The 23121-nt window shown below is 45.1% G+C and overlaps 2 protein-coding genes and 1 pseudogene across 2 annotated transcripts; 1 reads left to right on the top strand and 2 right to left on the bottom strand.

Annotated features, from left to right (window-relative positions):
- Nucleotides 1-645: 645 nt before the first annotated feature.
- LOC4323983 (probable protein phosphatase 2C 3) lies at nt 646-8537 on the top strand. Its single transcript, XM_015766952.3, has 8 exons — nt 646-1153; nt 1577-1748; nt 1839-1992; nt 2539-2602; nt 2754-2861; nt 3045-3170; nt 3313-3545; nt 7968-8537. Exons 1-8 carry the CDS (start codon nt 776-778, stop codon nt 8188-8190), a joined length of 1458 nt encoding a protein of 485 aa, XP_015622438.1. The 5' UTR covers nt 646-775; the 3' UTR covers nt 8191-8537.
- Nucleotides 8538-17953: 9416 nt separating this feature from the next.
- LOC107276156 (protein SGT1 homolog) lies at nt 17954-18663 on the bottom strand (annotated as a pseudogene).
- Nucleotides 18664-21552: 2889 nt separating this feature from the next.
- Nucleotides 21553-22609, bottom strand: LOC9266166 (zinc finger protein GIS3). Its single transcript, XM_026022554.2, has one exon. The coding sequence runs from the start codon at nt 22558-22560 to the stop codon at nt 21832-21834; it is 729 nt and encodes a 242-aa protein (XP_025878339.1). The 5' UTR covers nt 22561-22609; the 3' UTR covers nt 21553-21831.
- Between the last annotated feature and the right edge of the window lie 512 nt (nt 22610-23121).

Here is a 23121-nt window from a genome sequence, read left to right as displayed (position 1 = left end):
ATTTTTTTGAGAGAAGATAAAAGAAAATATTCTCTAGCATTGGCACGATAATGGCCTGTTTAGTTCGCGAAAAGAAAATTTTTAGGTGTCACATCATATGTTTGACCGAATGTCGGAAGGGTTTTTCGGATACGAATGAAAAAAATAATTTCATAACTCGCCTGGAAGCCGTGAGACGAATCTTTTGAGCCTAATTAATCTATCATTAGCACATGTAGGTTAATGTAGCACTTATGGCTAATTATAGACTAATTAGACTCAAAAGATTCGTCTTGTAATTTCCTCTCTAATTATGTAATTAGTTTTTTTATTTATCTATATTTAATGCTTTATGCATGTGTCCAAAGATTCGATATGATGTTTTTTGAAAATTTTTTTTAGAGAACTAGACGGGGCCTAAGCCATGGTCCATGAAGAGTAGCTAGGTGACAATCGAGTTTACCACACCCGAGGCGTGACACCATCCCGGTGAACACGTCGTGAGTGAGGCGAGCATGAGGTACCAAAGGTCCAGGTGGATGGCGATGAAATTAAAACCAAAAAAAAAAAAAAAAAGGGGGAGAGCAGCAACTGGGCTGGACTCCGCTAATAGAAAAAAAAAAAAGAAGGGCGTAATAAAAACGAGACAAAACCGCGTCTCGTCTCGTCTCGCCCCTCGCCTCGCCATCTTCCTCCTCCCCCACCTTTCCGCGTGCCTGTCCGCCCCTTCGGCCCCGCCCCGCCCCCTGCCCTGCGCCCTCCCCTCCGCCTCGATCCGATCGGGGGAAGCGGGGTAATGTCGTCGCCGTCGCCGTCATCGGAGGCGGCGGCGGCGCACCACCACCACCACCAACGGCGCCAGCATGCGGGCGCCGCGGGGGGGAGCGGGCTCGTGCCGCTCGCCGCGCTCATCAAGGAGGAGGCCCGCGCGGAGCGGCCGATGGGCAGCGGGAGCAGGATCTGCGCGCGCGACGAGGAGGACGGCGGCGGCGGCGGCGGCGCCGAGGGGGGGCGGCGGTGGCGGAGGCCGCTGCTGCGGTACGGGTGCGCGGCGCAGTCGAAGAAGGGGGAAGACTTCTTCCTCCTCAGGACCGACTGCGCCCGGCCCTCCACCTCGTCGTCGTCCTCCTCCTCCTTGGCGTCCTCGCCTCCCCACACCTTCGCCGTCTTCGCCGTGAGTTTGTGTGCTCCACCGTCGTGTTCGTGTTCGTGTTCGTGAGTGTGTGTATGGCAGTGCGGCTCGATTTGGCATTTCGGGGTGCCTGCTTCGAATTTTCCCCTTCCGGTCCTTGGGTTTGTGCTCCTGAGTAGCTAAATAGCCAGCTAGTGGGGTATTACCATCAGCCGTGGCATGCGAAGCTTGGATTTCGCTCCCGTTTATGGGGTGTGTGGTTGCTAAATTGCTATGCTGTGCTATGTATATGTTATATAGTTTCAGATCTTGGTATGCTAGTTCTTTGTATGGCTTTAGGCATGCTAGTGAGACCTTGGAAATTGCAACTACGCATGTAACCATTGTATGGAGATGCTTTGAGTTGTGAGTGCCGGGATTGGACTGTTTTCACAATTCACTAATTGGGTGTTTCTCTGTCTGTAGGTTCTTGATGGCCATAATGGTAATGCCGCCGCAATATACACCAGGGACAATCTGCTCAATCATGTCCTTAGCGCAATGCCAAGAGGACTCTCCAGGGAGGAGTGGTTGCATGCGCTCCCACGTGCGCTTGTCGCAGGGTTTGTTAAGACTGACAAAGAATTCCAACACAAAGGCATGATCCTGTATTTGGTGTTTGGGATTTACCTCTATGTATAAGTTATGCCAAACGTTGAGGCAATTTTCCTTTTTGGCTATGCACCAGGCCAAACATCTGGCACAACTGCCACATTCGTGATCATTGACGGATGGACTATCACCGTTGCTTCCGTTGGTGATTCCCGGTGTATTTTGGATGCTCAGGGTGGCGCTGTTTCTTTGCTTACTGTGGATCACAGACTAGAAGAAAATGTGGAGGAGTGAGTATCTGTCGCTTACCATTAATATGGTATTTTATTTAGAGGCTCTGCAAGTCAGCATGCATTGCATATTCTTTGCTTTGCAAATGGAATATGAAAGGGTTAACTAGAATATCTTGCATGACTGTTTTCCATATATTATCTAATTAGTTATTTGTATTGTTCTATTCAATTTCTATTTAGAATGTTCATATGTCTTCATGCAACTGCTACTTCTCCCTTCAATAAAAAAAATGATATCCTGTTTCTATTTGCACACAAATTAAGTGGACCATGCTACTACAATTACTGGAGTTGTACTTACTACTAAAATAGTTCCTCAGATCAACAATTAAACGGTATGGAGTGAAAATGTGTCCATTTGCTGTATTCTTGATTTTCATTTAGACTCGTAGTCTTACACAACTCCAAGTGATTTGTTGTTTTATATTTTTCTGTTAAGTTCCTTTGTCCCTGAGCAATAGCATGTTTTTTTTTTTTGGTTGACTGCTGAATAGAAAAGTAACTTGTAAGCTTTAACCAACCTTCTATATAAAATGATTGTAGGAGGGAACGTGTCACTGCGAGTGGAGGTGAAGTTGGAAGGCTTAGTGTTGTTGGTGGGGCAGAGGTGTGTTTCACTGCCTTTCTGTTACAACTTACAACGATATGGTTGCAAACATAGCTTGCTATGCTATGTAAGATAGCTCCATTGGATACATGTGCTTAGTTTTGGAAGGATTACAAAACAATGCTAACAAGCTGTATCACCCTTTTATCAGATTGGTCCACTGAGATGCTGGCCAGGAGGTTTATGTCTATCAAGATCCATTGGAGATATCGATGTTGGAGAATTTATAGTTCCTGTTCCCTATGTCAAGCAAGTGAAGGTAAAACTTTGACACTTTGCAAATAGACGCCTGGAATTCCTCCTAGGTTTCTGTTTGGCAATAATATATTTTTGACAGCCCAACAACAAAGAGACAAGAACACATGTTCCTGCTCGATGTCCTATGTTATTGGTGGAAGATAGCTAACTGCCTTCTTTATTAATTTATTGTTATTTTCCGTAGTTGTCGAATGCTGGAGGGAGGCTTATTATTGCATCAGATGGCATTTGGGATGCCTTGTCATCAGAGGCAGCTGCAAAGTGTTGCAGAGGTTTGCCTGCTGAGCTTGCTGCTAAGCAAGTTGTTAAGGTAAGAAACTATCTAGTGTTCTCTAAATTCTTAGCAATCCTGCTGTAAAACTAGTTATTGTGCCTCGAATGGGTACCAAATTACTAATGTTGCATCATCAGACATGTTTCCTTATAAATGAGTTGTTTCCCTAATTTTTTAGGAGGCGCTCAGGACAAGAGGGCTAAAAGATGATACGACCTGCATCGTTGTTGACATGATCCCACCTGATCAAACAATACGTCATCCATCTCCACCAAAAAAGATAAACAAGTTGAAGTCTTTAATCTTTAGAAAAAAGACAAAAGACCATCCTAATAAACTGACTAAGCAGCTGTCAGCAGCGGGTATGGTGGAAGAGTTATTCGAAGAAGGTTCAGCAATGCTATCAGAGAGGTCAGTTGTAGCTCTCCTCTAAGAGTGTTTATGAACTTTCTAAGTGTTTCACTGCTAGCTCCCTGTTCTTGGGTGTAAGCAGCTGGATTCATAGTCAACCATACATCAGTGTTTATGTGTATATACATCAGTAGTTTATTTTCTTGAGCTAACTAACCACTATGTTAGTCCAGTAGTCCTGTTTTAAGTATAGCATGACGCCATGACACCCTGTGGATTATATACCCAGTCAGATTGGATCGCCATGACCCAGTCTCTTGCTTGACCAAGACCATTAACACAGGTTGATTGAGTCCATAAACTTGGCCGTGGTATTCTTGTTGAAGGTCAATGAAGTACAAAGCTATTTATCATAGTACAACCCACATATAGGAAAAAAAAAAGAAGCTGTTCTCCTTGAGCCTAATAATCCATCTGAGCAGCATTGACCACTCCTGTAGCCTAACAGCCCATAAAGGCTTTTTTTTGGATTTAAAAACACAAACAAACACGGAGGGTTTATGGATATATTGCAACTACACAGGCCGCTGGTGCCATGAATGTGAATGGAGTATGAGTCGTTGTCCGCCATCCTCTTTTCTCATGTTCTCTTCTCTCAAGCTAGCAAGCCGTGATGATGGTGATCAGCAACTTTGCCAGTGATGAATCTAGCAAGCAGTGATGGCAAGGGGGTGGAGATAGCAAGTAATGGAGGTGTTAACTGACATTTGTAGCTAGTTAGTTCAGGTTCACTATCATCTTGTCCTCTATTGTCTATCAGCAGTGATCAGGAACTAGCACAGTCTGGTCCGGTTTTGAGCCAAGACTGTTTCAGCAAGGGAGTCTCCCTGAGCTAGTGACCACTGTGAAGGGCTGGTTTTGTGCTGAACTGACATTATTACTGGAGCAGTTGGATGAAGTTGAAGCCAATAAGGTCTCTCTGTGGAACCCGACTAGTCTATGTTCTACAACCCATTTAACCAACTAGCGCACGATGGTATTGCCTTAGGAGGGAAACATGTACTGTAAGGCCTGTTTTCTATGCCATACCGACAATGACTTGTTTTATTAATTCTTTGAACAGTCGGTTGAACTGGTAAACCTGTGTTCCTATTGGGGAACCACTAAAGTGAGTTATTCACAGGCTAACATCTGGTTCAGTTCTTTAAACTATGCCTACGATCCCTATCCTGACAGTGACAACTCTGGTTGAAACCATACCAGATCGATTTTGTTTTCTTGCAAGTCACACCCAATTGGTTTAGTGTCACACTGTCACCATTAGTTCAGTTTGACTAAGCAATAAGTGTGTTCAAACTATGCAAAAGTTCACATCAGTGGTTATCATAGTCAAAAGGAATAAATTAGTGATCACAGCCCCCGTGTGAAAGCACTGGAAACAAGATCCAATTAATATTTGATACATATTGGCCACTGACACAGTGCCAGTTAGACCCTTTCTTTTTCAGATAATAGTTAGACCTTGGTTTGAACACATTGTTTAAAATTGTGCTTCGTCTTGGCTCATTGGCTGCGTTTTTGTTTCAATTTCTTATCCATCTCATTCCCTCCCAGATCTTACTTTTTTTTGGTTCAATTCAGATGATAACAGAACACAATAATCCTAGTCTGCTCACCTATGATTTTCTGGTCCATTGTACTCCTAATTTTGGAGTGCACATTTATTGCTTACTCAGTTCTCTGATGGTACTATATTATGTTGGCCCAAGATTGGCGCAACTTACTTCCTGCAAGCACAATACTTGAGCAATATGTTCCGATGTGGTGACACACTTGTCAGATGGGATGAGCTCATTGAGCCCTGGCATTAGTATTGTTCTTATTATTTAATATTAGCTCTGGGAGAGTTAGACAGTAACTATTACTACCTTGGTAAGTAACGATCAAGTAATAATGAGCAAATACAAACAACTTGAGCTGATCTTATAGGTGGACATTGCATGCTTCATGCTTATCTAGAACAAGGTGAGGATGCTTGAAAATGGACTGCTTAGATAAATAGCATTTTTGGTTTGGGAAAATAGGCCAATTTGGTCCATCAAGTTCCATTCCAGGGTCGCTTTGGTCCTTGAAATTTGATTTTGTCCAAACCAGTCATTTAACTTTACCTTTTGGGTCAATATGACCCTTGGGCCCACCTTATGTGCCATGTGGGCAAGACAGATGGCAATCCTTATCGTGAAAACACTATTTGTCCCCCTATATCTCTAGTTAGAAAAACATCATGATAAAATTATCCAGTCATTTCCTAGCCAGTCGATCGCATACTTGTTCATGCCAAAAGACAATGATAAAGCGCAGGGGCGTGCCCAGGATTTAGAGGTTGGGCGTTCAAAATATGAAGGGTAATGTAAGTTCTTTTAAACACCCAAATGCCTAATAATTGGCTTCTATAACATCAAACACTAGTGTTTGTACGATATCTAACATATATATAACACAAAATTGAGGCTAAATTCACATTTTCATAGAATTGATCATTACTTGAAATTGTTCAACATATAGAAGTGCTAATAGCCCCTTGTCCCTCTTCATTTTTGGACCTAGAATTTAATAGCCAACTGTACTTCTATTCTTAGAAATTAAGCCATTGCACAAGTCTAAATCCTGGTATATATACAGTAAGCATCTAAAGCCATTCCACAAGCACAAGTTCCTACTTCCCTAAATGGCTAAATCCTAAGTGTGAAATTGTGAATAACTCAGATGAGTAGAGCAAATCAACTATTCAGAAAAATTCACTAACTTCTGCTTGAGATTTTAGAAGGCAGAGCAGATGAGTAGCAATAGTTGTCAGCCGAGCTCACCCAACCCAATCACCCTTGTGGCCTCACTGGCTTGCCGCCTAGCACACCGTCCAGCCCGACCCCTTGCCCTGTCACTGCTCGGCGCCTGCACCTATGCCGCTCGGCCACTGTGCATACCTCCTTGCCACTAACATCGTGCAGCCGTAGCACGCGTGAGGCGTGCTGCCATTGCCGGTCGTCGCCAATCAGCCACTAGCAGCCTGTGCCACACCGCCAGCCACCGCCACCCGTTGCCCCTGCCTTGTTTCCGCCCAGCGCCCTCGGCCGCCCCTGCAGCACCGCCCGGCCACCGCAGCCCGCGTGGTGGCGCGCCGCCGTCACCCGATTGCCGCTGCTCAGCCACCAGCCACCCATGCCATGCCCACGCCACCGCCACCCACTGTCCCTGCCCTAGCTAGGGTTTGGTTTATGTGGGTGCCTTGGTGGTGGGTGGGCCTGGCCGGCCTGTTTGGCTGTTTGGGAGTGGGGGAAAAGTTGGGCCTAGGCTAGCGAATGGGCCAAAAGATAGGGGAGGAGGGACACGGCCTAGTAACGTGGCTTGTTTGTTCTATGGGCTGATTGAGGTCTTTTTTCTATTTTTTAACACATATACCAAATACATAGATATATGTTAGTTTTTTGCTAAAAATCTTGGGTATACATCTGAATACCCTTGAATAATGCAGGGCCCACCCCCTGATAAAGCGGTCAGCTTGTTCTATTCTCAAATAGGTATACAAGGGTAAACTAGTTTTCACCATTGAGATAGCCACCAAGCTGAACTTATACTGAGTTGTCTTGCTAACATGGTGCTCTCAGTCCACTATTAAAACAATTCTTTGTATGTGTACACAATCAACCATTCCTTTGTCCCCTTCGTATTCTCGTATATAAGGGAGGATTGGAGGAACCCTGTTGGCTGGTCCACCAAGTTGCCAAAATGCTTAGAGTCTTCCTTTCAACGTGGGAATGAGATGAGGAACATGGAGAATTGGAAATAGATAAGCTACATTTTTTTTGTGGGGGTGGTGGGGGGGTGTACATTATTCTGTTTGAGCACTTAGATCACAATTTATTTTGTACAGCTTAGAGGAATACCCTCTTCATTCATCCTTTAATTGAAAGGACCACAAGTTGGTTTGTACAAGCCTTGTGTGAGACAAATCCAATGTTTTGGGAGTGGTTAGTAATGTCATGCACATAAAGATTATAATGCTTTAGCATTTTAACTTGTTCGTTTTGATTGAATCAGCTGTTCGTCTTGGTTGATTTCCCTAATCTGCATGAATAACTTGAACAAGCTCTTTTGAGCTTGTTTGCTTGCTGCTTTATATATATAGATCAGCTTATGCTTAGTCTATATGTTGGCAAAAGTCCATGTAACTGCTGATTTACCACCCTTCTTGCTGACTATTTTGACTGTTAGCTTGGTACTATACTGTGCTACACATAAGAATAATGCAACCATATGTTTTTTGTAATGTGATGTACAAATTTCTCTTCAGCTCGGGTTGTTTGCAATTTTTATTTCTAATATTCGTTCACTATCTTTCTTTGCAGAGATCTTATGCTTTCTGTCCATAAGACGTGCACTTTAGAATATATTTTCTGATTTCATATGCTTTTTACTACGCAGGTTAGGCAATGACTCAAGTGGTCGGAGAACATCATCAAGCTTGTTTACATGTGCCATCTGCCAGGTGGACCTTGAACCAAGTGAAGGTATATCAGTCCATGCTGGTTCAATCTTCTCTTCCAGCTCCTCTAAGCCATGGGAAGGCCCTTTCCTTTGTTCCGATTGCCGCGACAAGAAGGATGCCATGGAAGGTAAACGACCAAGTGGCGTCAAGGTTCTATGATATCACTTGCAATCAGCCACCATTGTAGCTCCCGCAAACTCACCTTCTTTTTCAATTGTGAGCGCTCTTTGTGTTACAATTTTTCTCTCTCTCGATTTTAGGCGATTCGGATAATTTTAGGTTGCATTTTAATTTATTATGTGAGGAACTAGCCGCCGTGTTGTAAGTAGTATTGGGGAAAGGAAAATGTGAAGCGAGTGAATAGAGTATGTCTCCATTTTTCTCTTGTAGGTGCATGAACTAACTGCAGCTTGCCTCTCGCGAGTTGAGTATGATAGTCCGATTATTCTTTATTTGTAACTTATCGGTGCCTTTATTGCTAATGGAATATCCTATTCTTGCGTTCTCTTCTTTTTTTCTCCTGCTCTTCTTTTTTACACGATAATCCATTGCCGAAGGATATGCCAGTGATCCTAACCTGATTAACTTGTGAAGGCCAAGCAAAAAAAAAGGTCTTGTGAAAGGCGAAACCATGCGAGATATTGTTACGCCACTGGTGGCGCTGTCTAGCACAAGAGTTTCGAGTAGCCAATCAACTAATGAATTGTTGTTGATGCGGCGGAATTAACTGTCAATCGCCTCTTCGCTAGTCATCTATCGTCTTGTGCAAGTTGATCAGCGTCGTTGCTGGACAGCACCCCTCCTTTGCTGTTGCAGATGCGCAAGGTCAATATTATCTTGGGTCATAGATATCTCTCGCGTCGCTCTCCCGCGGCTCGGGAGGCGACGACCTAGCCGACCCTCTCCCCCACCTTCCCTCTCTGCCTCGCCGTCACTTGAGCGGCCACACGGCTTCCGCCTGTCGAAACATGAATTCGGCAATAATAAAACGGGGTAGCACACGAGACCTAAAAGTGGATGGATGCGGAGACAAAGTATTTAGACAGGTTCAGGCCCTCTCGATGGGAGATAATACCCTACTCCTGTTTGGGGATTTAAATCCGCCGGGTGTAGTATAGATCTGATGATCATATGTGCTCATACCCCCTAGAGGGCCTCCTGCCCACCTTATATAGGGTGGGGGGCAGGATTATAAGATAGAAACCTTAACCAAATACGGTATCGGTTTCCTAAATCTACTTTACAATATTATCAAACCAGGACTTTAGGCCGTTCCGTAATATACAAGGAAACGTAATACCCAAGTCATGATCTGTTACATATTCCATAGATATAACTTATTCCCTATAACTAGTCGGATAACCATGCCGTGTGGCCCACATGGCATGGTTGTGGGGCGGGGCGGGACGGCCCGCAACCCGTCCCACTTGCAATCCTACGTGTGGGTATGGGTACCCATAATCTCCACAGTAGCCCCTAAGACCTTAACAGACGAAAAGATAATCTTCTCTCGAACCAGATTACTCCAAAGCCAAGTGCTTCAATCATCTTTGCCATGGTCTCCCGAGTACTTTTACCAAATATGAAGACTGTGGAGGGCTGAAAAATAATTGAATGTAAATTTAGGTGCATCGAGTATATGCACCTAATAGGTGTAGCCTCCGACCATGTGATTAGTTGAACAAACCAAGCATATAGTCAAGGAATAAATAATCTAACTAACTGAGTGGTTTTGATAATTGTAATAAACCAAATGACTTGATATCAATATATAGCATATGCGATGTGAATCCCCGAATAACATGATCCAAGTGATATACCGACTGCTTTGTAAACTATGATGAGTACAACCTAAAGTTGCCTACATCATTAAAAATTCACATAGCAAAACAGCTATAAAGAAGCTTGAATGCTGCGAATAAAGAAATTTCCAAAGTATTGGGCATACGCCATGCGCACACTGCTTTAACAGATGTGCTTAAGTCCCTAAAAAACACATGGTTTCACCATACCTGGAAATATATGGCATATGTGGTGTAAAATCTGAGTAAATAAACTCATAAATGATTTACCAACCGCCTGGAAAATGACCACAATGTATAATCAGCCTAAGCCATAATATTAGTCAATAAAAATGCACACTTACGTGGCAAAAAGCAACGATATTGTATCCAATCAATTGCTTGATAAACCCAAACAGTGCCTTGACTATATAAAAAAGTCAGCGAGGCAGCTATATAAAGCTTTACTGTTTGACACCTTTTAAGATGCATTGTACTAACTCCTAAAAAGTTGAGTAACTGCGGTATAAAATGATTTTAAGGTATTGGACACTTGATCACGCGCACTTTGGCCTAAGCAAAAAGTGCCTAAGTCCCTAAAAGAACGTGACAGGCCACACCTGAAAATATGGGCTGCAGACATATTAGGCCTAGGCCAAAAAATATGCCTTCGACACCCTTTAAAGGATGACGCATATAACATGCTCCCGAGTAATACATCTTCCGGGTGATATAGACCAAGTGTAGCTCATATCAATAGTTTCTGATCTGAGTGATTATCCCTTATGGGATACTCCAAAATAGATATAATAATTGAATCCCGACTGGCGCAAGTATTCGGTTGATAACCCTTATGGGGAATAATAAATAGTCCAGTCTTTGAGCATAGAAAATAGACCCATGATCATGAATTCATGTTGCATGTATTCGGAGCAAGTCCAAATTGAAGGTATGATACTTGTGTTTGAGCTAGTAAGCCCTAAGCACGTAGTCACAATTGTTCATTGATGGTAGCTGACGCAGTTGGCATAGAGACAAGACGACCAATATAGAGATAATATTGCCCAGCAGAGGTGGCAAAAATATTGGTGGTAGTGAAGATAGTGATACCAATCAAAAGTGATGAAGTTGCATAGCCGTGGAGGCGAAGAAACCAGTCGGCAGCAGTCAGGTCAGCCATCAATGAAGATGAAGGCGCCTAGCGATAAAGTTGTGTAGCCATGGCAGCGAAATAATCAGTCAGTGACAGACGAGGCAGATCAAAGGCGATGACGAAATCCACCAATCATGAAGATGAAGAAAAATAGTCGACGACGACAAACGCAACCGACATGATGAAGATGACGATGTCGGTGATCCAGTCAATAGCAGTGTAGCAACCAATGATAATGACGAAGACACTCATCAGCATTTGCATAGTAGGTCAACCATGAAGGCGAAATAACTAGTCGGCAATGACAGAAGCAGCCGGAGGTGAAAACGTAGTCATCCATTAGCAACGGTAGAGATGTCAGGGCCGATGAAGTAGAGGTGCTGGTGATGATGTCAGTGACAATAATCCATCAAATTGTTGAGAAGATATCAAAACTCGAGTAGTTTCCTTGATTCGAGTGTGTGCATAAAGAAGACTGATGCAAAGCTTCTTGATTTACGAAGATGACTGCAAAACTTAGTGTTATAGCTAATGTAGATGCTTCACTTGAATGAAAGTAGAAACTGTTGTTCAACTCATTGGATCTGATCTGAGTTGATTGGTTGATGACTCCAAACTCCCAGACATGTAAATTAAATCTCAAACTTAAGAAATTTGGAGTAGATTGTGGCGGCATGAAGAAGCCAAAATTGCCGATGTAATAATTGGAGTCGCTGAAATTAAATGTCGGCTCTGAAGCGAAGACGAAGATAATAACTCCCCGAATTGATTCGTTGATTGATTGATTGCTTCATCTTGACATAAGGCTTGTCGAATTTTGAGAGTCTTGTATTTGTGTAGCTCCCGACTCTTTGGTTAGTTGAGAAACAACTGAACATAGAGTCGAGAACTGTAGCTTCTTGTCGTCGAATAGTCATTGCTTGAGTGAAGATACGTGTTGAAGATGTCCGAGTAGAAATATTGGAGATTGGAACACCACTTGTTGTAGTAAAATAACACGGCATAATATTTCGTGACACATGCCGAGATGCTCGCTCTTGTAGACATCGTGGTTGGTGAAGTGGCAAATCATGCAAAGTATAGGCTATAGAGTTTGCCGATGTCGAAAATAATAAATATGAAGTAGCTCCACCATGGTGACAAAGTTGCACAGCAGTCAACAGCAGACGAGACGACCGGCGGTGAAGACAATAAGGCCAATAACTAGTGGCAGAATCATGCATTCAAGGAAGTGAAGAAACCAGTCGGCTGCAGACATAGACAACTTGAGTTGAAGGTGATGACGCCTATTTGTGGTGGCGGCAACGTGGCCAGCCGTGAAGACGATAGCATCAATTGGCGTCATATGAAGCGGCCGGTCGGTGAAGATGTAGACGTCCGACAACGGCGGCATAATAGGCCAGCCGTGCAGACGGAGACACTAGTCGGCGGCGGACAAGGCGGCCGGTTGGTGAAGACATAGACACCCAACAACAGCGGCATAATAGGCCAGCCGTGCAGGCGGTGACACCAGTCGGCGGCGGCGAAGGCAAACCGGCAGTAAAGATGTAGACGCCTAACAACGGTGGTGTGACCAACCAACCGTATAGGCGAAGACACCAGTCGGTGGCGACGAAGGCAAGCCGGCGGTGAAGATGTAGACACCCAACAACGGCGGCATAATAGGCCAGCCGTGCAGGCGATGACACGAGTCAGTGGCGGCGAAGGCAAGCCGGCGGTGAAGATGTAGACGCCTAACAATGGTGGTGTGACCAACCAACCGTATAGGCGAAGACACCAGTTGGCGGCGACGAAGGCAAGCCGGCGGTGAAGATGTAGACACATAACAACGATGGTGTGATCAACCAACTATATAGGCGAAGACACCAGTCGGCGGCGACGACGGCAAGCCGGTGGTGATGTTCTGACTGATCCATTCCTGGAGCGTAAGAGATAAGCTTAAAGCCATGAATCCCTTTTATGCATATCTGGATCTGGATCCTGCAGAACAAATATATAGGATGAGTAGTATCTGATGTAAATATAATACTCGAGGAAAATTCAAGTATTTTAAAATATTTATAAATATGTATTTCTTCTTTTGTCAATTTTGATTTCCCCGAGCGGATGACTCCTTACGTTTAAACACTCTGTCCGACTAGTCATAGCCCCCAAGCATCGGGAGTCGGCCTAGGCACTTCCCAAACATGCATATGAGTGACATGAGTTTGTCATTAATGGAACGAAGTTTCACGAATTGGAATTTACTACTCGGGTACTTTTGCAATTGTTAAGAGTAGAAAATAAATTATCTTATCTTTATGCTTTTGATTTCTTCCGAGTAATACTTAGCACCTTGCGTTACTCGGTCCATCCAACGAGCCTCCGGGTGCTAGGAATCGGCCCAAAGGCAACTATCCATTGGCAAACCAAACGGAAAGCATAGGAAGATGGAACTCCATAACTCGATAGGCACTTTTGTACTCAGATTATGTCGCGAGCAAATCAAGATAAATATTATGAAAATTGTTGAAAAAATATGACATAACGTCTATAGCCCCCGACTAACAACTCAACGGAGAACCAGTTGATGGAGTGAGGCAGAGGAAAAGGAAAATATCATATCAGAAATATAATAAAAGATGACTTAGCTTTGTAATATTCTCCTTGGTGATGGCATAAGTAGCCGATGTGGGGAGAAGGTCATCCATCAATGGCAATAAAAACACCCGCCGTGGAGGCAGCCTAGGCGGTCGGCGGTGAAGTCGTAGACGCCCAACAACGGTGGCATAATAGGCCAGCCGTACAGGCGGAAACACCAGTCGGCGGTGGCGAAGGCCAGCCGGTCGGTGAAGATGTGGACGCCTATGAACGGTGGTGTGACCAACCAACCGTATAGGCGAGGACACCAGTCGGCGGCGACGGAGGCAGGCCGGCGGTGAAGTCGTAGACGCCCAACAGCGGCGGCATAATAGGCCAGCCGTGCAAGCGAAAACACCAGTTGGCGGCGGTGAAGGCCAGCCGGTCGGTGAAGATGTGGACGCCCATGAACGGTGGTGTGACCAACCAACCGTATAGGCGAGGACACCAGTCGGCGGCGACGGAGGCAGGCCGGCGGTGAAATCGTAGACGCCCAACAGCAGCGGCATAATAGACCAGCCGTGCAAGCGAAAACACCAGTTGGCGGCGGTGAAGGCCAGTCGGTCGGTGAAGATGTGGACGCCCATGAACGGTGGTGTGACCAACCAACCGTATAGGCGAGGACACCAGTCGGCGGCGACAGAGGCAGGCTGGCGGTGAAGTCGTAGACGCCCAACAGTGTCGGCATAATAGGCCAGCCGTGCAAGCGAAAACACCAGTTGGCGGCGCTAAAGGCCAGCTGGTCGGTGAAGATATGGCGCCCATGAACGGTGGTGTGACCAACCAACCATATAGGCGAGGACACCAGTCGGCGGCGACGGAGGCAGACCGGCGGTGAAGTCGTAGACGCCCAACAGCGGCGGCGAAGTCCGCCAACCATATAGGCGAAAACACCAGTCGGTGGCGGTGAAAGCAAGCCGGTTGGTGAAGCCCCCGGGCATGCGACGTGATGCCTTGGACGCATGTGCCACGGGGGTAGTCGGGCCGCGTCAGCCACGCAAAGGATGAAGCCCCCGGGCGTGCGGCGCCGTTCCCCGAGTGTACATGCAAAAAAGGAGAAATCAATCTTATAAGCAATCATAGATTAAAGCATATGTATATGTGTAGATGAAAAAATTAAGGCGTGCAAAGCACTCCTAGCCAAGATCCTGTTGCAAGGTGTTGTATGGTCCTATAGCCTGGCGATGATGTGTCTTCACCTCATTGGTCGGCCATGTTGCCATGGTCTATAGTGTAAGGATTGGATCTCCCAGCCATAAGCCATGCATGGCACAGAGGCGACGCTCGCGCTTGGGCGTCATGCGCGGGTCACGTGCGCATGGGCATCGGGGAGATCGGCAAGGTCAGGCGTCCGTGCCGTAGAGGATGGCGACAAGGCCGACCACCGTCTGCAGCTTGGCCTGCTGTCATTGTGGATGATGCTGGCGGGAGATGTGGATGTGGCCTCCTATGATCGGAGGGAGATCGATCGGTGGCGAGGCGTGATGCTGTTGATGAAGATGATACGGAAGTTGCATCTCCTCCTTAGCTAGATTGAATCTCTCCCGACTGGTTTGAATCCAAGTCAAAGAGCGAGAGTTTGTTGTAGTCGTCGGCAGCGAGGAAGCAAAAAGCTCCCAAAGCGAAGACGAAGCGAGCTACTCATCAAGTTGATTCCATCACACTTTTCGACGGGAAACTCGACGCACCCCTACCTAATGCGCCAAATGTCGAAACATGAATTTGGCAATAATAAAACGGGGTAGCACACGAGACCTAAAAGTGGATGGATGCGGAGACAAAGGATTTAGACAGGTTCAGGCCCTCTCGATGAGAGGTAATACCCTACTCCTGTTTGGGGATTTGAATCTGCCGGGTGTAGTATAGATCTGACGATCATATGTGCTCATGCCCCCTAGAGGGCCTCATGCCCACCTTATATAGGGTGGGGGGCAGAATTACAAGATAGAAACCTTAACCAATACGGTATCGGTTTCCTAAATCTACTTTACAATATTATCAAACCAGGACTTTAGGCCGTTCCGTAATATACAAGGAAACATAATACCCAAGTCATGATCTGTTACATATTCTATAGATATAAGTTATCCCCTATAACTAGTCGGATAACCATGCCGTGTGGGTATTGGGTACCCACAATCTCCACACCGCCGGCAAAGCCGCGCGGCCGCAAGGACGGTGGCGGTGGGGACGGGTGATGGAGGCGGTCGAGGTGAGTTGCGCTGGGTGGAGTTGTGGGTGATGGCCGGCGGGAATGGCGATGGCGATGGAGCGGCGGTGGTGGAGGCCACAGATCCGGCGGCGGCGTGGCGGCCGGCGGTGGGCAGCGCACGCAGGCATCCCGCGGCTGCCACTGGCGTTCTCCGGCACTCCTTTGGCGTCGGCTGGCATTGGTGGTGAGGAGAACGGCCGGATCTGGCTCTCTTGCCCAGATCCGGCGCGTCCTCGGGTGGGGATGGGAATATTGCAGGTACCCTCGGTGTGCAGGTAACATTTGGTGGCTCCCGTCGTAGATGCTATGGTTGATGGGTGCTCCAAGGCGAAAGCCTTGCTCCGCTCTCGGTGCTAGCAACGGCGACGCCCTTGGGCGCCGTTCACCTTCTTGAAGGCGTTGCTACTGGAGCCCTCATTCAACTCCACTTCAAGAGATTTCTCCGGGTGAAAACCTAGATTCATTAGGATCGGATGATGTCGCTGTTCTGTCGGCGTAACCTTCTTGAAGGCTTCGTTTTAGGAGCTTTCCTCTTGTTGGACGGTTGTACTTAGGTTCAGTTTGTCAATGTCGAGGTTTTTGCCGGTTTTCCTTTAATAAACCGTGCCGTTGTAAGATTTTTAGGTCCGGTTTTCCTTACAAACTGAATCAACTCTCTTCTTCTATAGTGAAATTGCAGGAGCTCCCTGTTTGTCCCCTCGAAAAAAAAATATTATCTTGGGGAGGGGGGAGAGCAATTTTTTAGCCCTTGTTATTTTTAGATTATTCATCGAATTATCGAAACTATGTGCTTTATGTTTTTTTTAAAGAAAATGTTGTCTCAAAAATCCATTTTCCCAGGAGTGGATTCTAATCTCCTGTGGGGATGTCCCCTCATGTACCTTTTCCTTCCATATTCGATACAAATGGTTGTGAAAAATTCTAAAAATGACATTGAAGAGTATCGTATTATCTACTGGTCCACCAAAAATTAAGTTCAAACTCGCCCTACACATTGAAAAACAAAAAGATAGATTCATATGTAAACAGTACGTTGCTATTCATATGCTGAATTTGTCTTTTTTATATCTCAATATGTGAGTTGAGTTTGGACCTAAGATCTTGTGGAGTTGTATATGTTGTATGAGTGTTGTCAATTTTTCTTTTAAGAATTTTTCATAACTGTTGGATGGATTTTAAGTAAACGAGGAGATATCTCATCGAGGGATCATAAATAGTTTCCCTTTTTTCCCACTACATTACATTACTTAGAACACTTATTTTAAGCTATCAGCTAAGTATATTTTCTAAAATATCCAATTTATCCGCTCAATAATTTTAAAATAAATTTCACTTAGGGTCACTTTTTAACCTAAGTTTTGCAATGGACCAGAACAAACTCAATATTTTCACTTATCAATATGTATTATCGCCTTGAATTATACTTAACAATATGTTAAATGATTTGGTCTGGTCCATTCAGGCATGCAGGCAGGAGCTTTGCCATCTACCACGAGTAGCTGGCACGACTCTGCCACCGTAATCGCTAACTTACACATAATAAAAGTTCCAACTGAGTTTATTAAACTTGTAGCACATTAGTAACACGCCCAACAAAGAACATGTACTACTATGTGTATAATGATACCTTAATAAGACAGTACCACATTTTTAAGGATACTGACAGAAAAGGTTACAAATAACAAAAATTATATAAGGTTACAAATAACAAGAATTATATACCTATAATACCTATAAAAGAGAGTAATGATGGTGGTGAATTAGTGATAGGTGAATCTGTCACCACTTCTACCACCAACTCCCTACTTTTTAGAAAAGAAAAGTGAATCTGTCACCATTTCCACCACTAACTCCCTACTTTTTAGAAAAGAAAAGACACCACTAACTCCCTACTTTTTAGAAAAGAAAAGACATGTAGGGTCAGAGGGTCTATATGTCAACCACCCCCACTATCAACTCCCTACTTTATATGAAAAGGTAAAAATTACCCCGCAGAGTTTAGAACATCCACATATAAGTAAGAAACAGTATATATGATGTATATAGAAAATAATGCTAATACTGGATTAAAAATATTTTTAAAATTAAAATCTCATTGCAACTCACGGACAATATCCATTCCTAATTAGCCCGACTATATATATAATAATAACACTATCAATACTCCCACTTGTGCAGCTCCATGCCTTCCGGCGCGCTGGCCTCAATCTTCTTAGAGCCGACGTCCTTCCAGTCCGTGGACAGCACGTAGGACTCCACGTAGGACTTCATGATGGCTCGCCGCATGTCCTCGTCGCCGTTGCCGTACATCTGCTGGAAGAACCTGTTCACCACCGGCGTCGCCGTGTCCACCTCCTCCTCCTCCTCCTCCTTCTTCACCTCGGCTTCCAGCTTGTCCCAGTCTACCTTCTTCCTCGTCGTTGTCGTCGCCGTCGCCGCGAGCTTGTTGTTGGCCTTGCTCGTGTACTCCAGCGACGTCCATGTCACTTGCTCATCCGCCTTGGCGAGACGCACCTCGATCTTCGATGGGAGGATGCTGTAGCGGCACTTGGCCGGGACGACCTTGCGCCCGACAGCCGTGGCTGGAGGTGGTACGGCGCCTCGCCGGGGACCTCGACGGAGACGCTCAGCATCTGCTCGCCGAAGTCCACGGACACGTGCTCCGCCGCCACGCTCTTGGCGAACACCGTCACCACCACCTCGCTCGCGCCGTTGTAGAAGTCGTGCTTGTACTTGGGCTTCCCGGAGCTCGCTGCTGCTTGGTCTTCTGATGCTGCCGGTGGCGCGGCCGCGGCCTTGGGCGGCGCCTTGTCGTCGAGCTCTTTTGCCAGCTTCGCGAACCGCGCGTCGCCGGGCGCCAGCTCCATCGACGTCGCCATATTAGTCGTCCCTGAGACCCTGACACGTAAGTAGCACGGCACTTATAACTGGTGGAGAAGTGCTTTTTAGTCCCGGTTCATAACCCTCTGTAGTCCTGGTTTTCAAACCGAGATAAAACCGGGACTACCAATCCAGGACTAAAGATCTTTAGTCCCGGTTGGTGTTATCAACCGGGACTAAAGAGAGGGTAGCGGCAGTCCATCAGCTGGTCCTTTTTTTTCTTTTTTATTTTCTCCTGAATACGCATGATTGATTATGACCACGACGACTGAGACTGACTCGAGATCTCGGTTTCGTCCACCACGCATATATGAGCACTAAACGAACTCTAACTAGATGACACCCCGCGCATTGATGTGGGAATATAAGAGTAATGTAAAGATGAAAAATTAGGTATGAATGATCGTATTGATATACACTGAACACTTCACCAACAATGTTATAATAATAAGCAACTGAAATTTGAATCATAACAGAATACGCTGATTGTTTAGTGAATGGTCAATTCCTTTTACTGGAACCAAGGCCAATTGAACACAGATGCAATAAATAGAATGGTACTAACATAGATTGTTCTATGCTATGTTGCAAGAAAGAAAAATGGTAGACAATATACGTCATGGTGATTACACAAAGATGCTATGTAATTGCTTATTCCAAACTATAGTTTTAATGAAGTAGAAACTTTCAAAAGTTCAGTCGAAGATGTCAATAACCTACTGAAACAAAAAAGTATTCTTATTTATTTTAACCAACTGAAACAAAAAAAATGTTCTTATTTATTTCAACCGGTATGTGAATATAGTAATGCACCAACCCTTCAATTCTCTCTATAAGATCTGCAACCTTCACAAAGAACAGAAAATAAGAAATATTTGAAACTGCTACTTCTTTTCTTCTCTTCAGATTCTACAACTAAACAAGAAGTGATATTAGTAAGAAAAAGAAAAATAAATCCATGAGCAAGCAAGCAAGAGAGAGATGACCAAAGCGGATTGTGCATGTTGATCTGTTGAAGCATCAGCATGAGCAGAGGAGTGGGCAAATAAATCAACTGGATGCATGGAAAGACTGTCAAGCGCAGATGATCGATCAGGAACAAAGTCCTAGTGAATGAGAGAGTATATAAAGGCATAACTGTTCATCTGATTCACCGGTTACAGGAGATAAAATAACTTCAATGGAAGATTAAAGAGCTTATAACTGCTGGGGTACTACATGCGTTGCTGTTGGTATTCCAACTGTATGTTTCAAAATTAAGAGATGGCTAGGTGGGCCTCTTTAATTAGTCATTGCTAAATGTTTATTTTGATTGCTATCTCCAGTTGATTGATTGATTGCTATCCAAACGTTTATGAGCAATCCGATGGCTGGAATGAATCAAGGTGACGTGGCTTACTCTCAAAACAGGAAATTAGTTTTAATTGCACTTAGTGGGGATGACTTGTATATGTATATAGGATTAAGCTGTAGTCATAGTCATACACAGATTGCCGCCACATAATTTGTGTATGACTCTCTAATACTTCCCCTATTTCATAATATAAGTCATTCTAGTATTTTTCACATTCATATCGATCTTAATGAATTTAGATAGATATATATCTAGATTCATTATCATCCATATAAATGTAGAAAATGGTAGAATGACTTACATTGAAACGGAGGGAGTAATATCGATGGCTCTATTATTGTCCTCGGAACTACGTAGGAAAGAAAATTGGATTTACAGATAACGGGAAACCCAATTCATCCTTTAAGGAAATATCCCCTTATTTTGCATGTCACTTAAAAAATCATAAAAAATTTGAAAAAATTTAGTAGGATAGATCAATATGTGATATGTCACTTCACAAACATGCAAATTCAAATTCAACTTATATAAGTAGAAACAAAAATAACAAATTTGACTATAAAAACGTGTAATTCACGGTCAAATTTATTATTTTTGTTTCAAATTGTATCAGAAGAATTTTAACTCACATGTTTGTGAAAAAATATATCATATATTGATCTATCTTAATAATTTTTTTAACGACATGTACAAATAAGGATTGTCACTCGAGTTAGAAAATCCACTTCCGATGAAACGTCGCCAGTATTTCAGCTTGACCTCAGTCGCTTGTTTCTCGCCGTCGTGTGTTGATCGGTGTGACGCTGTAGTGTCACTGTCCCTCTGCAGTACTTCTTCTCCATCCCTCTAGTAATTTGTGTTTGCTTGGGTTAATCTATTCTTGTTAGATTGTTTGTTAACTCGAGCTAGCACGTTTAGCTTGTGAGCAAATACAGACAACAATAGTGGGAGTAGATTTTTATCCTTCGAGGGGATATCCCCTCATTGTCTGTATATCACTTAAATGGTTATGAAAAAAATTTGAGAAAATATATTAACATATGATATATTACTCCGCAAACATGCAAGTTTAAATTTAACTTCTACATCTCACAACGAAAAAAAAACAATTTTGACCATATACGTTAACTAGTTGTTTTTTAACTTATAGTGTACGTATCTGTTTTGGCATATATTCGTCCTATATTTGTGACCGATATTATCCGAGTTTATATCTATATTCAGCACTATCCGTGATTGACCCAATTTCAATTATAAAATACGGGTTAGGATACAGGAAGGGTAAGATCCAACCAAACTCGACCTGTTTTCACCCCTACTAATATTGACGATGGTGAAGAGAGGTAAATAATCCACGTCTTACATTGATCATCGAATGACTAACAAATAATTAAGGCTTTGTTCGGTTAGTCCCCATGTGGGAGGGATTGGAGGGGATTTATTCCACACATATTTTGGTGTGGAAATATTTCCCCTCAATCCTCTTCAATCTGCTCTAAATCGAATAAGGCATAAGATGGTGTGACTTGATAAGAGAGAATTATAAATTAGCGATAATTACACCAAATGCAGTGGGGGCAACTGTGTGAGTATACATAGGTATATTAGCTTGATGATTGATCAAGCATGTACTGTATATATCTCGAGCTCTTGCATTTTTGCGAGATGTGCAAACAACGAAAATAACAGGGTTTGCCCTAAAAAAATGGGAAGAAAATGAAGGGGATACACACGAGAATAGTTACATGTTAAGTCGGCCGCGGTGCACCAAATAAAGTTACTACTCCCGGCCACCGGCCGGTCATGCCGAGCTCGCCGGAGCTAGGCTGAGATGGAGGTCCAACCCCATCGCCGAGGCTTCCTCGTCGCTGTCATCCGCCGGAGCCGCAGGAGCACACACCTCGTACGAGTGAGCGCTGCTGCCTGCAGTGCTGCTGCCCCGCCCAGCGGCGGCGACGCTGAGCAACCGCGTCTCGACGTCGCCGCCGCCGTGGCACGCGCCGGCTGCTGCCTGAACGGTGGCGTGGAACGGCAGGCCCACCGCCGGGGGCTGCAGGTGGTGCGCCGCGAGGTAGACCCACCTGGGCAGCGCGTAGGAGGCAACCGACCCCGCGTGATGCCCTACGGCGATCACGTGCCCCGGCGGCGGCGCCGGCGCCTGTGCCGCCGCGAAGCCCATGCCCGCCGGCGTCCCCGCGGCGGCGACGGCGAGCTGCAGACGCGCCCGCTTCAGCTGCTGCCGCTCCTTCTTGTGCGCGTTCTGGTGCCCGCCCAGCGCCTGCGAGTTGGCGAACTCGCGGCAACAGTACTGGCACTCGAACCTCCTCCCCGCCCCGACGACCACGTCCGCCGCCTCCCGCCTTGCACCCGCCGCCGCCGCCACGCCTCCTCCTCCACCACCACCCCCCACCTCGTACCCAAATATCCTCAGCGACGCCGCCGCCGCAGCCGCAGCCGCTGCCTCCGCCGCCTCCGTCAGCTGCTGCTTGCTCGGCTGGTCGCACTGCACGGTCTGCACCACGCCCGCCATGGATCGAGCGAGCGAGCGATATTATCGGTTTAGGTTGGCAAGCTGCACCGTTGAAGCCGAAGCGGCGAGCTCGCCAAAGCTTTATGTAGCGCGTGCGGCGCAGCGGCAAGTCACAACCACACGGAGAAAACGGGGGTTTTCCGCATGTGTGAGTGGTAAGATTTGTGGGGTTTTGGGTGGTAGGTGGGCATGGGGGAGAAATGGCCACACGCAAGCTTCCAACACAAAGTGCCCGTTTCTAGAAATAATTGGTCATCAGATACTCCTAGATAGCAGTAGTATATATATTCAGGTGTTCAAGTACAACATCTATATCTACCTGTACACAACAACACACACAACCTTTGGGGTTGGAGAGATTTGCTCCTATGCATGCATGTAAAGCTACTAGGTGTTGTCAATTTCAAGCATTGTGACTTTTGTCATCTTGTCAGTTCGAAGTTTTGTGAGCTAGCTTGTGACAAGGATATATGGAAGCCTTTTTCTTGCATGGATGGATGCATACAGGAGTACGTAGTAGTGGATTACCTGCATGCGTGTGCCTTTTTTCCTTAGCTTGAT

This window comes from Oryza sativa, chromosome 1 (genome assembly GCF_034140825.1).
Source record: "Oryza sativa Japonica Group chromosome 1, ASM3414082v1".
NCBI lineage: Eukaryota > Viridiplantae > Streptophyta > Magnoliopsida > Poales > Poaceae > Oryza > Oryza sativa.
Note: the sequence above shows the minus strand (reverse complement) of the source record. Positions and strands in the feature narration are given on the sequence as shown.

Bases quoted from the DNA above. Each gene is read 5' to 3' on its own strand.
- LOC4323983 (XM_015766952.3), top strand. From the start codon at position 776: ATGTCGTCGCCGTCGCCGTCATCGGAGGCGGCGGCGGCGCACCACCAC. The intron at 1,993-2,538 runs GTGAGTATCTGT...AAATGATTGTAG, and splicing joins CTAGAAGAAAATGTGGAGGA to GAGGGAACGTGTCACTGCGA. The intron at 2,862-3,044 runs GTAAAACTTTGA...TATTTTCCGTAG, and splicing joins CCTATGTCAAGCAAGTGAAG to TTGTCGAATGCTGGAGGGAG.
- LOC9266166 (XM_026022554.2), bottom strand. From the start codon at position 22,560: ATGGCGGGCGTGGTGCAGACCGTGCAGTGCGACCAGCCGAGCAAGCAG.